General features: G+C 50.0%; 1 protein-coding gene across 1 annotated transcript in view; it reads left to right on the forward strand.

Moving 5' to 3' along the window:
* Positions 1 to 15,424, forward strand: part of LOC147736824 (uncharacterized) — a 59,097-nt gene that overhangs the window by 15,920 nt on the left and 27,753 nt on the right. Inside the window, exon 3 of the mRNA XM_086953507.1 lies at positions 11,038 to 12,761. Coding sequence (XP_086809633.1) covers positions 11,038 to 12,761 — 1,724 coding nt within the window. The remainder of the gene's footprint in view (positions 1 to 11,037; positions 12,762 to 15,424) is intronic.

Here is a 15,424-nt window from a genome sequence, read left to right on the forward strand (position 1 = left end):
ATCACCAACCGACCCCTGCCCCCACCACGTCTTCAACAAGGCCGATTCCGTCATCGCACCCCGTCTCCGGGACATCATCAACTCCTCCTTCCACACCGCTACCTTCCCGGAGAGCTGGAAGCACGCCGAGCTTACCGCCCTCCTGAAGAAACCAACGGCAGACCCCACCGACCTCAAGAACTACCATCCCATCTCGCTCCTTCCTTTTCCGGCCAAAGTTATCGAGAAGACCGTCAACAGACAGCTCGCCGCCTTCCTCGAGACGAACGGATCCCTCGATCCCTCACAGTCCTGGTTTCGGGCCAACCACAGCACCGAGACCGCCCAATCAAAGCCACCGACGACATCAGAACCCTGATCGACAACGGGGAAACAGTGGCCCTCATCCTCCTGGACCTCTCTGCGGCGTTCGATACTGTCTGCCACCGCACCCTAGTGAAACGCCTCAACAACATCGGAATCCGAGAGAAAGCACTAGAGTGGATCATCTCGTTCCTCGCCGGAAGAACCCAGAGTGTCCGCCTCCCCCCGTTCAGATCCGAAGTCATCTGCGGCGTACCACAAGGATCTTCACTCAGCCCAACCCTCTTCAACGTCTACATGAGCCCCCTCGCTGCTATCGCACGCCAACACAACCTCAACATCATCTCATACGCCGACGACACCCAGCTGATCCTCTCCCTAACCAACGACCCCACCACCGCCAGAGCCGGCCTACACGAAGGGATGAAAGACGTCGCCGACTGGATGAAGAACAGCCGCCTTAAACTGAACTCAGACAAGACGGAAGTCCTCATCCTGGGGTCATCACCCTCCGCCTGGGACGACTCCTGGTGGCCCCCGGCCACGCACGGAACCTGGGCTTCATCCTGGACTCCTCCCTGTCGATGACCAGACAAGTCAACGCCGTCTCGTCATCGTGCTTCAACACCCTGCGCATGCTCCGCAAGATCTTCAGATGGATCCCCACTGAAACCAGGAATACCGTCACCCAGGCACTCGTCACCAGCCGATTGGACTACGGAAACACCCTCTACGCCGGAACCACAGCCAAACTTCAAAAAAGACTCCAACACATCCAGAACGCCTCCGCATGACTCATCCTGAACATTCCCCGACACAGCCACATCACCGGACACCTGAGAGACCTGCACTGGCTCCCCTTCAGCAAGAGAATCACGTTGAGACTCCTCACCCACGCACACAAGGCCCTTCACGACCTGTGCCCCAAGTACCTCAACGACCGCATGACCTTCTACACGCCCACCCGCCAGCTACAATCGACCAGCCACGCCCTCGCCACCGTGCCACGCATCCGCAGAGCCACCGCCGGAGGAAGATCCTTCTCCTACCTGGCAGCCAAGACTTGGTACTCCCTCCCCACCCACCTTCGGCGAACCCAGGACCATCTCTCCTTCAGGAAGCAGCTCAAGACCTGGCTGTTCGAGCAGTAACTTACCCCCTCCCCCAGCGCCTTGAGACCCTCCCGGGTGAGTAGCGCGCTATACAAATGCCGTGATTGATTGATTGATGAGGGGCAGTCAGGCAACAGTCCTCTATGTACAATGCCCAAGGGGGGGAACCAAGGAGTGAGGGATCACCGCTGTTCAAGTGTATATACAATGGGTCTTTACACAATGGATGTCGGTGAATGACAGTGAGGAAAGTGTGATATAGGTAGTGGGGGGGGGGAGAATTCAAAGGGAGTGACGCGCAGTATTTACAATTAGTGGCCCACAGGCGCTGGTTCTTCAAACAAATGAACTAGCTGTTAGCGGAGTCTCCCCGCCTCCCCACCCAGCTCGAGACATGCTGCCGTACCTGACTGAGCCACACCCCTCCGGGAGTGTGGCTGGGCGACTCGTGGGGATGGTGGCCTCCTGGCGCCTCAACTCCTCCCACTCTTCTCACCCCGGTCTCCGTTTCTCTGTTAGCTCCCTCTCCGCTCCTCTCTCGTTCCCCAAACACCACATGAACTTCCTCCTCTGTGTCGTCACACCCCGAGTCTCATCCTTCTTCCTTGTTGTCCAACCTGGTTGGGCCTGCGTCATCCAGGGACGGAGCTTCGAACTCCGAGTATGCCCAGTTAAAGGAGCCGTCTCCTTCCGTGTAGCTTTGTGTTTTCCAGAGCAGTTCTGTGTCCGTGTTCCCCTCGCTCTGGGGTAAGTAAAGAGAGGGGAGATTTGTAGAGTCAGCGACCCACCATTCAGTTGTTGGGGGGGGGGGGGGTCTATGAGTCTGGCCCCCTGCTACACACCTCCCCCCCCTGGTTTCTCCCACTCGGGGAGAGAACAAAATCTGGACAGGAAATCTGCATTACAATTTTCTTTGCCTTTCTTGTGCCTAACGCTAAAGGAGAAGGGCTGTAAAAACAAGAACCACCTGAGTATTCTGGGATTTTGTGATTTATTCTTGTACATCCACTGTAGTGGAGCATGGTCAGTATAGAGGACAAAGGGTTGCCCTTCCAAATAATACTTTAGCTTGTCCACAGCCCATCGTATGGCCAGACATTCTCTTTCTATAGTAGGGTACTTGATTTCCCGTGGGTGCAACTTCCTACTAATGTAGAGAATGGGGTGTTTTAATTTGTCGGGTCATATCTGAGTGAGCACGGCCCCTATACCTGTATTGGAGGCATCAGTGGCCAAGAAGAACGGTTTGTCAAAGTTAGGGGATATGAGTACAGGACTAGTGGTTATGGCCTTTTTTTAGGTCTTTGAATTCCTGTCTGGCAGTCTCAGTGGGGAGTTAGAGTTCAGCGTGGTGTGTGTCTTTATCAGTGAGAGGACTAGCCGTTTCAGCAAAGTTAGGCAGAAATCTTCTATATTATCCAATCCACCCCAAAAAGGCTCTTAATTCCCTTTTGGAGGATGGGAAAGGGGTTTTTACTATTGCCTTGACCTTTTCTTCTTAAGGCGCAATGACTCCCAACATAAATCCAAGGTATTTCACCTTGGAGAAGGCTGCCCTTGACTTCTTGGATTTTATATGCAGTGTTAGAAATGGCGATTTCTGGTTGGCTAAGGCTTGCGCCAAAGCCAGGCAGAAACCACCATTCTAAGTCAGGGCAAGGAAGTCACCCGCCAAGATAACCCCTGCTCACCCTCTTGGTAGCTTGGCACGAGCAGTCAGGCTTATCTCAGAGGCGATGTGTAAAGCATTTGCACACGCACCCACCAGCAACAACATCCCAGGCCCCCCACAAAAGGAACTCCACACAAGGTATATGTAAAAATAGCCTTTGTATTACAAAGCACATTAGATAAAAACACACACTTTACAATGTGCCAACAGGCATGGGCAGATTTTACAGGGGATATGTACAGGACAGGGCCACATGGACCACTGTCAGGAATATGCACTTTTTGAACTAGAATACTTGTTTAGAAATAGCACTTTGTAGAACATAGAATGATGATCACTGTAGCACAAAAATAGAAAATAGAGCACACAACCAGTAATCACTGCTAACAGGTAAGTACCACCTACGCAACCCTAACAACCTTAGGAGAATATTACGCAGGTAACCTGGACTTCTTTAGCAACACCTGTACTAGAAAGAACAACCACCTAAGTATCACCATACATTTAGGGGTATAGGCAAGAACACATTACACATGATGCATCACAACATTCAGAGGTGTAGGGAAGGGAAACACATGATGCATAAACATACATTCAGTGGTCTAGGAAAAAGCACATGACGCATAAAAACACATTCAGAGGTGCAGCACAGAATATTTTGCAGAAATTACATAAGCCACAACCTCTTACTTGTCCCCAGGCCACCTGGCCTCTCTGGGGCTAGGACGCCCTGTGTCCCAAATGTCAGGGCAGCCAAACAAGAATGCAGGGGGCCTAAACGGAGCAGCTGCCCACTAAGTGCAGGGCAACTGGGGGGATAATGTGGCCAACACGGTGGAGCCTCGCAGGCTCTGGCCAAAACACGTGTGTCCTTTAGGGGCCTCGTTGGCTCGAGAATAACTGGGGGACAAGTGGGAGCGGCCTGCTGCCTTCCGGGGCCGCTCTCACTCGAAGAACAATGCCCCCTTCTCCGTTGGAGTCCCTCTCGGGGGACTCGAGAACAAATGGCCACCAGGAGCCTCTCAGGCTCGTAAATCAGATAGGCCGCCTGGAGTCTCTCCGGGCTCAGTACCTTAAGTAATGCCGCCTGAGCCTCTCTGGGCTCTTAAACAAAATGCGCCTGTTGGAGTCCCGCTCGGGGGACTCAGACTCAAGGGAGGCCCCACGGGCCTCTCAACACTGCGGGACTCGCACTGGAGGAGAGGGGCGGGCAACGGCAATGTGCCCCGACGCCCCCTCTCCTTCAAGGAACTCACCGGGTCTCGCGGCGGCTGTCTGGAGAGCTCCCGCTCCTCAGGACTCTCTAATGTCGTGGCCTCCTCTCGCTTCTCCGGGGCTCTCCCTCGCTCTTGGGCGCCCCGGGGGGAGGGGGGGGGGGGTGGATGGCGACGGTGATCTTGGGCAGGGCAGGAGCGCGGAGTAGGCTCCCGCCGCTTCCTGCTTCTTCGGCTCCTCCCCCGATCCCAGCGCGGCCTTTGGTTGATGCCAGTGGCTTCCCTCACACAGGCAATATTCCCCGGGCAGACGAGGGGTGGGCACCCTCAGAAAATACACAGATATGGGCCAAACCTGCAGGGTGGGCTCCTGCGAGGGTAACACGAAAGCGCTACCAAGCGCTTAGGGACAAAATAAAGCACTCTCAAGCGCTAGGGGCCAAATAAAGCGCTCCCAGGCGCGGGTGGCCCAAAAGTCCAGCAACAAAGTCCTTCAGGAGGTGGGGGGCAAGGCTGGGTCCAGACCCAGCTCACAGGGGCCTCCTAGGCAGGGAGGCAATCCCCAGTGGTGGTCCTCCTGGTGCCCAGCAGCAGCAGCCCCCCTCAGGAAAAGGATCAAGGAAGAGAACAGTCCACCAGGCCTCCAGGATATCCAGGGGCTGGGCAGGGCCCAGGGAGGCAAGCCTTTCCCTGGGCCCCAGCAGCAGCACGCCCCTGGTAGATTCCAGTCAGAAACAAGAACATTTTACAAGCGGTCATAGCCTCTTTTTATACAGTGAATCCCTTTGTCTCAGGGTGCAGGGTGGGGGAAAAACCAGTCGCAGCTGGTTTTGGAGCACTTTGTTTTCCTCAGCCACCCTTTCCATTCAGTAGGCAGGCTAGGGTCATTAGAGGCACCACAGGGGGCGGAGCCAGCATTGTGTGGGGAAAGCCCAGCCCTATTCAGGTCCCAGGTGTACTCCTCCCTCACATCACTCATGCCAATCTCAACACTCACCACCAGGGTAGACTCATCATGATTCATGGAGCCAGGCTCACCAGCCAGCTCCAGCCAATCACAAGCCAGACACAAATTACACAAACATGCCAACTTCTAGAAGTGGCACTTCCACACTCGACACAATCACGCCGCATACATCATTGCGCAGCATTTAATTACACGAGTCTGCACATACCAAACTTGCATCTGCACTCTCCACGCATCAGGAACTACCAGGGACACACACATTCCCCATGCATTCCTATGGAAGGGCAGGCAAATCTCACACACGCACTCAGAGCGCACACACTTTACACTGCGCCACAGTGCTAAAGTGCGCCAAGACCAGAAATCATTATAATTATTTCAGAGTTCAAATGCAAAAAGTTCAGGGGTGAACCTGCCAGAAGGGCCAAGTCCAACATGCAGGCCTGCTGTTGTCAGAGCTGTTAAGATGGCTTGGAAATGGGTTAGGTGTTCGGACCATGAGGTGCTAAAAATGACTATATCATCAAGATATACTGAACAGAACATTGTGTAAGGCCGGAGTATTTCATTCATCAATCTCTGGAAGGTTGCCGGGGCCCCATGGAGACCGAATGGCCGGACGTTAAACTCCAAGAGTCCCTCGTCGGTGGCAAAGGCTCTTACATTTGTCCTCTTACCTGAGGGGCACTTGCCAGTAACCCTTCATTAGGTCCAGCGTAGTGATAAAACGAGCCTCTCCAATTCTCTCCATCAATTCGTCCACCCTGGGTATTGGGTATGCATCACAAGAGGATATTGCATTTAGAGACAATCGGTGACGACCAACTACTTCGGGATGGGCGTATCACACCTAGCTTTAACATGTCTTGCACCTCTCATCTGATGTCTTGCCTTCTTGCTGCGGGTATTCTGTATGGTCTCATTTTGACATGTTTTCCTTCTTCTGTCTCTATTCTATGTGCGATGAGGTTGGTACGCCCAGGCCTGTCCGAGAACATGGGAGCGAAGAGCTGTAGGGCCGTAAGTAGCTCCTCTTTCATCTTAGGTGATAAGTCCTCATTCATGGGTAACTGTCCTAACGTAGAGGTACTGGTTGTGACGGGTAATCCAAACTGGGAAGTTTTTGGTACTGCACCCACCCATTTTTTTTAGGAGATTTATGTGAAAACATTGTTTTCTCCACGGGAGATTTGTAACCGGCAGGTGGTATTGCCCAATGTTACTATGAGCGGGTAGGGTCCCATACATTCGCTCTGGAACTGTCTGGTGGATGATGGTGAAAGAAGCAAAGCCCGATCACCTACTGACAGTCTTCTCTATTTCTTTCCACGGTCATAATATTGTTTTTGCCGCTGTTGGCTTTTCTCGATGTTTGAATAAGCCAAGTCCCTCAATTTTCCCAACTTGCTCTTTAACTGTTGCGTGTAGTCCAATATCAACCTATGTTCGTCCTTTTCTTCCCTTTCCCAAGCTTCTTTTGTTATCTCTAGTAGAGATCGGGGCTGTCGCCCCTACAGCATCTCGAAAGCGGAATACCCTGTACTACTTTGAGTCTGCGTTCTAAGTACATAAAGGGCGAAAGGCAAAAGTAGATCCCAATCTTTGTTTTCTACTGACAGCATTTTTCGTAAGGTACTTTTTAGGGAGCGATTATACCTTTCCACCAGACCGTCGGTCTGGGAATGGTATGCGAGGTTCGTATCTGTTTTAGGTTTAACAGTTTCTCTCATGAGTCGAGACCTGAATGGGGTTCCCTGGTCGGTTAGTATTTCCTTGGGGAACCCCTCTCTCGAGAACAGTTCTAAGAATTTCTCAGCTATGTTCTTTGTTGTAGGGGCACGCAGCGCAAAGGCCTCAGGAAAGTGTGTGGTATAGTCCACTATTACCAACGCGCATGTGTTGCCCTTGGCTGTCCTGGGAAGGGGCCCGATAATTTCCATACCCACTCTTTCAAAAGGAGTCCCTATGATGGGAGTGGCTGTAAAGGTACTGCTGGGGGTTTACAGAGATTCCTTTTTTGACACACCTCGCATGTTTTATAGTACTCAGAGACCTCCTTATAAATGCCTGGCCAGTAAAAACTTTTTTAAATACTCAGTAGGTTTTTTTCCGATCCCGTATGTCCTGCCGTTAAGTGGGTATGGGCATAGAAGAGGATTTGCTTCCTGAAGGCCTTTGGTACCAGTAACTGGCAGAGTTCACCAGCTTTTCCCTCCCTATACAATAAGTCGTTCTCTATGATCAACTATGAGAACGGTGTATTGGGGTTGGTCTGGGCTACAGGGGCCATTTCCCAGGCGTTAAATAGGGTGGCATCGTTAGCTTGTGCAAATCTAAAGTTGCGATCTAATACCCAGTGTTCTGAAGCAATCAGCGCCGATGCTCGGCTCTCCTTTACTTTTGTGACCTCCCTTACCTCTGTTTGAAATAGGGACAAAAAACGGGATTATCAACCCCTATGATGAGGTCCTCAGGTAGGGACCCTATTACTCCTACCTTCACTGTACAAGGGGGCCTTCCCATGGGATGGAGGGTTACTTGTGCTAGGGATAAGGATTCACATCACCATGAACACATCTGATGTGTACTAGCTTGTCTGGGAGAACCTGTTCTGGAAGTACTAGTGCTTTTTGTACTACTGATTGCCAGCACCCTGAGTCGAGCAGAGCCCTTATACTTATGCAATTGATAGTGACTTGTACATAAAATGATGGCCCCATCTCTGCGGTGTACATCACGGCTCTCGGGACGTATCCCACCTCCATGGGTACTTTGGGTGCTTTTCTCCTGGGGCAGAGGCGTGCAATATGGCCCCATTCCCCACAATCAAAACATTGTGGTCCTTTCATTAGAGGAATTTCCATCTTGATGGGTCTGGGTCTAAGGGATCCAGCCCCAGTTTGGTTTTTTTTTAATCTTTGGTGCCTGTGAAGTTTTCGATGTCTTTTCAGCGTCCGCGTCCCAAGGAAGAGTTCGGGATTGGGCCCTGGAATAATTGGCGGCCATTTCGATGGCTTGGGCTGGTGTTAATCCGGAATGTTGTCTCAGCCACCTTTGTGTTCCATATGGGAGTGCTTCCATGAATTGCTCCAAATATATACTATCCATGATTTCCTCCTTGCTTCTTCTTTCTGGTCGTAGCCATGTGTCGGCTGCAGCTTTTAGCCTAAAAAACAGGGTCTTGGGGTTTTCTCCCTGGACCCCCTTCTCTTTCCTGAACCGGACTCTATAGGCTTCCTCGTCTAGCCCGAGGTGGTCCAGTATTATGGTTTTTATGTCTTTGTAGGGTGTGTCCCCGGTAGGGTTTGCTACTTGGTATGCCTCCTGGGCAGCTCCTGACAACAAAGGGGCTAAGAAAAAGGGCCATTTATCTTTGGGCCATCCACAGGCCCTCGCGGCTCTTTCGAAATTGGTGAGAAAGGCATCAGGATCACCTCCTGCCACGTACTTCTGTAATGCCATGCCTGACAGTTCCCATGGATCTGACTCATCCTGCCCTGATGAGAGTCCTGTGAATCAGACAGTGGGACTTGAAACGCGTCGGCATTTATCCATTTAAGACATTCAATGCCAGCGACATTCGCATGTTATACGGCATCTATTCCCTGATTAAAATAAGAATAGAGTGATACTGTATCAGGAACTGGGGTGGTATTCAAAAAGCTCTTTTTTCGCCCCACAGGATTTGCACTGACGATTCAGTTTTGGATTACTGGTTTTTGGCAACTGTTCATTGATGTATTCTTGGAAACTATGAGCACATTGTTCTTGTATTTATAATCACATGTTCACTGTTATGTTTTTTCATTGTAAATGTTCATGATTTGTTTTTCACCGTGTTGTAAATTGTATGGCAATACATGAAGTTGACGACGGTCTTGTTCTGTCTTGATATAAAAAGAATTTGATAATTAATTAAAAAGAAAACTGACATAAATCAATGTCAGGATAAACCAATAAAGTTTTGTTTATCCTTATTTAGGCATTCATTGTTTGAATCAACATCAGAGGCTTAGGTAAACTCCCTTGTTCTTCAGTATTCAGTGGCCCGACCTACCCTCTTTCCCACTGGGCCCAACCCCCCCTTCTTTTTTCAATGCCTGACGGGTGGGGCAGGGGAGACCGTCGCTCTACCACAGGAGTTGCCCCTGATTCTTGTATTGCCTTTTGTAATCCTTCTATCTGGGCAGCCATGGCATTTTGGACACTTCTCTGTCAGCTTGGGCCGAAGACATTTGGCGCTCAATGGCCCATTCCAGCTTCTCCTGTCCCTTTATTTAGTGTTGAATGAGTTGATCCATCTCAGGTGATGGGATGGAAGGGGGAGATCCCACTTCTGATACCAGTTGTGGCGGGGTAGTAGGAAGGGACCAGAGACTGGACCAAGGTAAATATGGCTTTATTTTTATAAAGGTTTTCTTTTTCTTTGAAGTAAGCCGTTCCGGGGAAATTCTAGCTGGGTCCGTTGTTGCAGCTGTACCCGGGGGTCTTATCTAGAAGATATTTTCCTCGTGGGGCCCACTCCTGTCTGCTTTGTCTGGGTTTCTCCACGTAGGACATGCAGGAGAGCAAGGATAAGGGTCAGTCAGGCAACAGCCCTCTATGTACAATGCCCAAGGGGGGGAACCAAGGAGTGAGGGATCCCCGCTGTTCAAGTGTATATACAATGGGTCTTTACACAATGGACGTCGGTGAATGACAGTGAGGGAAGTGTGATATAGGTAGGGGGGGGGGAGAATTCATACGGAGTGAAGCGCAGTATTTACAATTAGTGGCCCACAGGCGCTGGTTCTTCAAAAAAACGAACTAGCTGTTAACGGTGTCTCCCCGCCGCCCCGCCCAGCTCGACACACCTGCCATACCTGACTGAGCCACACCCCTCCGGGAGTGTGGCTGGCCGACTCGTGGGGACGGTGGCCTCCTGGCGCCTCAACTCCTCCCGCTCTTCTCACTCTGGTCTCCGTTTCTCGGTCAGCTCCCTCTCCGCTCCTCTCTCGTTCCCCAAACACCACACAAACTTCTTCCTCGGTGTCATCACACCCCGACTCTCGTCTTTCATCCTGCGTCCTGCGTCATCCAGGGGCGGGGCTTCGAACTCCGAGTATGCCCAGTTAAAGGAGCCGTCTCCTTCCGTGTAGCTTTGGGTGGAAGCAGCTTTGGTACAAGCTCCTTCCATTCGGATCTCTCTCCCGGTGAAAACCATTTTGTTTTTTCAGAAATCTCATTAAAAAAAAAACCTACTCATCCTACATTCTTCCCTGGTCTGATTCATTGTCTCCACTTTTATGTATTTCTGATTCAGATCCAAGAAACCTCAGATTGAGCATACGCTCTACATATGCAATAACATAACAAGCATTTTGTAGATCCTGTATAGGTTTGGTATGTTGGCGCGTGCTTCAGTCACTGAACTGAATATTGCAAGAGAGAGGTGTACAGTGCAAGTGAGGATGATAGCGCAGTCTTGTCTGCTAGGGTACTACAAACCTTTCATTGCTGCAAGGCTGTTACAGTATTCTATTTTTTTTTCATAAAAGTGTGCAATTTGAGCAGACCAAGGAACAGACATACGTTGAAAACAAATGTCAAATTAATGCCTTTCATAATATATTAACTATGTTATGAATATTGTTAAATTTTAATGAAATTTTTTCTGGTTTTAGAAATTCACAATTTCCTCTGATCACACTGGGGTTGGTGAGACAGGAAGGAGTATTTTGACAGAGTTGTCCTGTGATAACGTGTTGTCTTTTCTCTTTTCCTCTGCAGACACTTGAGACTCGAACATCAATTAACCAGAATGGGGAGAAGACGGGCTCCAGGAAAGAATGCGAAAGCGCAGTGTTCACAAGAATCCGTAAGAGCCACAGTCCCATCTTTACCTCTTCATGACGTCTCTGCTTCAAGATCGCAAAATGATACTCGGAGGGACCAGGAGCTGAAATCTCTTTCGGATGACCTGCCCCAAATTATCCTTTTATCCATGTTGGAGGAGTTGGAAGCCAAACTGGATAACTTGATGAATACTGTGGAGGACGTACCGTCTAGAGTCGCTGGGCTGATTAAGAAAATCTGGATAGAAAAGGATCAAGGCTCCCTAGATAATGCTGGAGTGTCTTTGGAGATGGTCTGTCTTGCGAGCATTAGAGAATGTGCTGTTAGCCGGTCTCCTGCGACACCTCAACTGGACAGGCCAGGTGGACCGAGCTTGTGCCTTCAGCAGGTGTTCTCTGATGGGCATGCACCACAGCATGACTGTACACTCTCTTCTCCGACCAATGTTCAAGGGCGACCAGAGGAGCCAAACCTTTGTCTACAGCCAATGTTTCTACATCGATGTGACCCACAGCAGGACCAGTGCGTGCAACCTGGGTTTCCAGATGTAAACGAGTTGCAGGCGGACGAGTGCATGCAGCTTGGTATTCCAGATGTACACGAGTTGAAGCAAGACCGGTGCATGCAAACTGGTTTTCCTGATGGAAATGGAGTACAGCAGGATTGTACTTTATCCAGGTGCCCTCAGACAGATTCTCCAGTCAGATCACTGGAGGTAAGGCGGTGTCTTCACTCAGAATTTGTTGATGGACAGAGACCAGAGCAAGACCACCGCATACAATTGGCGTTCCCAGAAAAGAGGGAACCCGATGAGCCCCTGAAGCAAGAACCATCCCCATTGTCTGATAATAGCTGGGATCAGCAACATAACCTCTGCCCACACCCACTATTTCCTGAAGGACACGAACCACAGCAAAACCACCGTATACAACCCGCGTTACCAGATGGGAAGGAACCTAATGATCCCTTGGAGGAAGAATTGATGTGTTTTGATTTCCAAGATCCACAGGAGAACAGCAGCCTACAGCCCGTGTCACCTGATGGGATGTCATCACACGAACACTTAGAGTCTGGGCTGTTGTCCTTTGATGAGTTGAGGTCACAAAACACCCAGTGCCTACAGCAACACTTATGCTTGAAGCAGAAGCTTCCTTATGCGCAGGATCCAAAAGTGAACTACGAGCTAGATTCAACGTTCCCTGAAGCACAGGAACCAGAGCAGAAAGTCAAGCTAGAACAGACCTGGGCAGATGCACCGGGGTCAGATCAAAAGTACAAACTAGAACCACTACACACTGCGGCACAGGATCAAGAGCTGGAGTCAAAGCGCCCTGAAGCACAGAAACCAGATCAGAACGACACGGTGGAACCACTGCACCCTGAGGCGCAGGATTCAAATCTGAAGTACAAGCTAGAACCAGCCTGTACTGATGCAGAGGGCTCAGATCAGAGCTACATACTCGAACCTCTGCATCCTGAATCACAGCATCAACATCAGAACTGCAAGGCAGAACTGCTCTGTCCTGAAGAGCGGGGTCAGTCTGTGCCCCCATCATGCCTAGAACTGGACACAATTACTGCAGATGAAGACGCCCCCTCAGACTCGATGGTGACAGGACCAACGCAGACACATTTATTGCCGCCCAAAGCCACTCCAGGTATGTGTTTCGCTATACATAGAAACTCGGAGTACATAATAACACAGGTAACCTCTTCAAAATGCATATGTGCAGATTTTAGAAAGTCTCTGAGGGGATTAATATGGTTTGGGTGGAACCCACTGAGCGATACTGACCTCCAGAGTATGAGTACACAGGGTGCAGATGTGTCCCTGCGTTCTCTGCCTCCGTTTCCACACAGGACTGCATCCTTCCTGTGCAGAAACAGGCCTGTTTATGGGACTCTCCATGAGAGAAAAAAGTCAGTAGCTCTCGTCTTCCCTTGTCCGTCCCCATTCAAGGCTGAGGAACTGGAAATGGAGCTATTCATGGGAAGAGTTACTGGCCGGAATCAAACTTAATAGTCGGATGCAAGTGATGTGGTGTTCATTGAGAATAGCAGACATGTGCAGTCTAGAGAGGGAAGTGTTTCCTGTTGCACAGTTACATTGGGTAAGACGCAGTCATCTCCAGTTCCTGTTATAAAAATCCTAGTCTGTATTCAGCCTCAACAGCCGGGACGACCAGGGATGTTGTTGTCACTTCAGGGTTCTCCACGAGTGCACACCACCTCATGATAGGCAGATACACAAAGTGATTTGTTATGTGACTTGTGAGTTCACCCACCCGCCTTCTAGCTCAGTCCCAAGTGTGCTATGAATGGGTTTAAAGGAAGATTAAAGTAGCGATGATCTCCCTACAGCAGCATCCTGCCTTTAGTAAACTCTTTAAGTATGTAAAATGTCATCGCATCATCTCATGTAAAATGCTAAGTTAGGGTTTGCACACCGTGGTGCGAGTTATGGATTGTGGTTCTAACTATAGCTTGCATATTGCAGTGGTTTGATCAGTTTTAAGTTTTTACTCTAAATGCACTTTACCCTTGTTTTTTAAGCAAATTTTCTAGTTGTTTTTTTAACCCCTTCACTGCGGCGGCTATTCTGGCGCAGTGCTAAGGGGGCGAAGGGGCCGCGCGGCGGGCGCATGCTGGTGACGGAACGCTCCGTCACCAGCCGCGGTTGCGCTGTGCTCATGACGGAGCGGTTCAGTCACGGCCCGCCCAGTCAATGGAACGCTCAGCGCAGGCGCGGAATCCGAGCCGCGCAGGCGTTCCGAGCGGGCCGTGACGGAACCGCTCCGTCATCAGCACAGCGCGACCGCGGCTGATGACTGAGTGGTTCCGTCACCAGCAGGGGAGGGCTTAAAGATCCATTCACTTTAACCTTATTCAGTGAAAATATATTAGCGATAAATTACCTCCCGTCACATATTATAAGGATATTACATGTCAGCGAGGAGTTCCATAACTATATAGAGGAGCGAGGGGAAGGTAGAGTTACTTTATAAGGTTATGGGACCCTGAGGTGACTTGCAGTAATCCTATAATGTGTGCCAGGTGGCACTTTATCTCATATAATACATGTTCACACCATCGTATGAAAGAGCAAACATGTTTGCAAACATGAAGAATGAAAAAAAATGCCTTTAGTGCAGAATAAGTGCAAAGGGGGTGGTGATGGACGTTCATCACCACCCCCCCTTTTGTACCGCTTTTGGCCGCCATAAGTATGGCAGGGTATGCTCAGACGTGAGTCCCTTGCTCAGTGGAGAGTCCCTTGCTCAGTGGAGAAGTGTGGCTCACTGGTTAGAGCAGGCAGACCCTGAAGCAGAGGTCAGTCCCGGGACCAGGGTTCGATTCCCGACGCGGCAGGGTGTTGAGCTCAAATGTCCACGGACTCGATAATTCTCGCTTCGGTGCCTGACCTAATCATGGGTTCACACTCTGCAACTCTGGGCAATAAGCTTGCTTAATCTCCACAATGGCCCCCCGCGGCGGGATGCCTGGCTTTCACCTTGGGGATGCCCTGTAGGGGCTATCTCACAGGGAAAAACCAGGACGGGTTCCCAAGGCAAGCGCGGAGATACCCCTTCGGGGGTCGATTCTGGCGCTATATAAGAAACATAATAATAATAACTTTGCCACTGGATTCAAGAAAGCCGGGCTGAAGACGGCTGGAATGCCAGAAACCGGTCCTCGGAAGCTTGTTTCCGGTCCAGGGAAGACATGGCTTGTCAGTTAGGGCTGGACTGTTCCCATGAGGCACAGGGTCAGACTGATTTGCATATAGCCATGTCTGAACTGGGGTGGCAGAGTGGGCTAAAGAACGGTGATGGATTAAACCCAAAACTTTTTTGCCTGGGTGTGAGTGTTTGATTGATTCAGATGCTCCGTCCCTTTCGTACCTCTAGTGCAGAATTAAGCACATCAAAAACCTGTGGGATATTAGAAAGTCCTAAAAAAAAGCTGCTGTACCTCGGAACATGTAGAAACATGCAGAAAGATTCCACGATTCCACCTTTCCTCTATCTAAGGAGTTGAATACATAAGCATGTTCTCTCTGCTTGTCACAGTAAGCTAGCAAAATAGAGCAGAATAAAGAAAATCAAAATTCCATTTATTGGTTTAAGCAGCTGCTTCAATTATGTTTTGTTAGACCTGGTGTGAGAACTTAGCCTGGCATATGATGTCCACTAGTTCTAGTGGGCACCTTGCACCAGTCGAATCGACCCTTATTGATGGTGGGTGTAAAGTCAACCTTATAGAAAGCTATCCAAATGGTAGCATGGACCAGCAGTAATAGGCTTAGACTTCAGAGAGCATG

This window comes from Lissotriton vulgaris, chromosome 1_2 (assembly GCF_964263255.1).
Source record: "Lissotriton vulgaris chromosome 1_2, aLisVul1.2, whole genome shotgun sequence".
Classification (NCBI taxonomy): Eukaryota; Metazoa; Chordata; class Amphibia; order Caudata; family Salamandridae; genus Lissotriton; species Lissotriton vulgaris.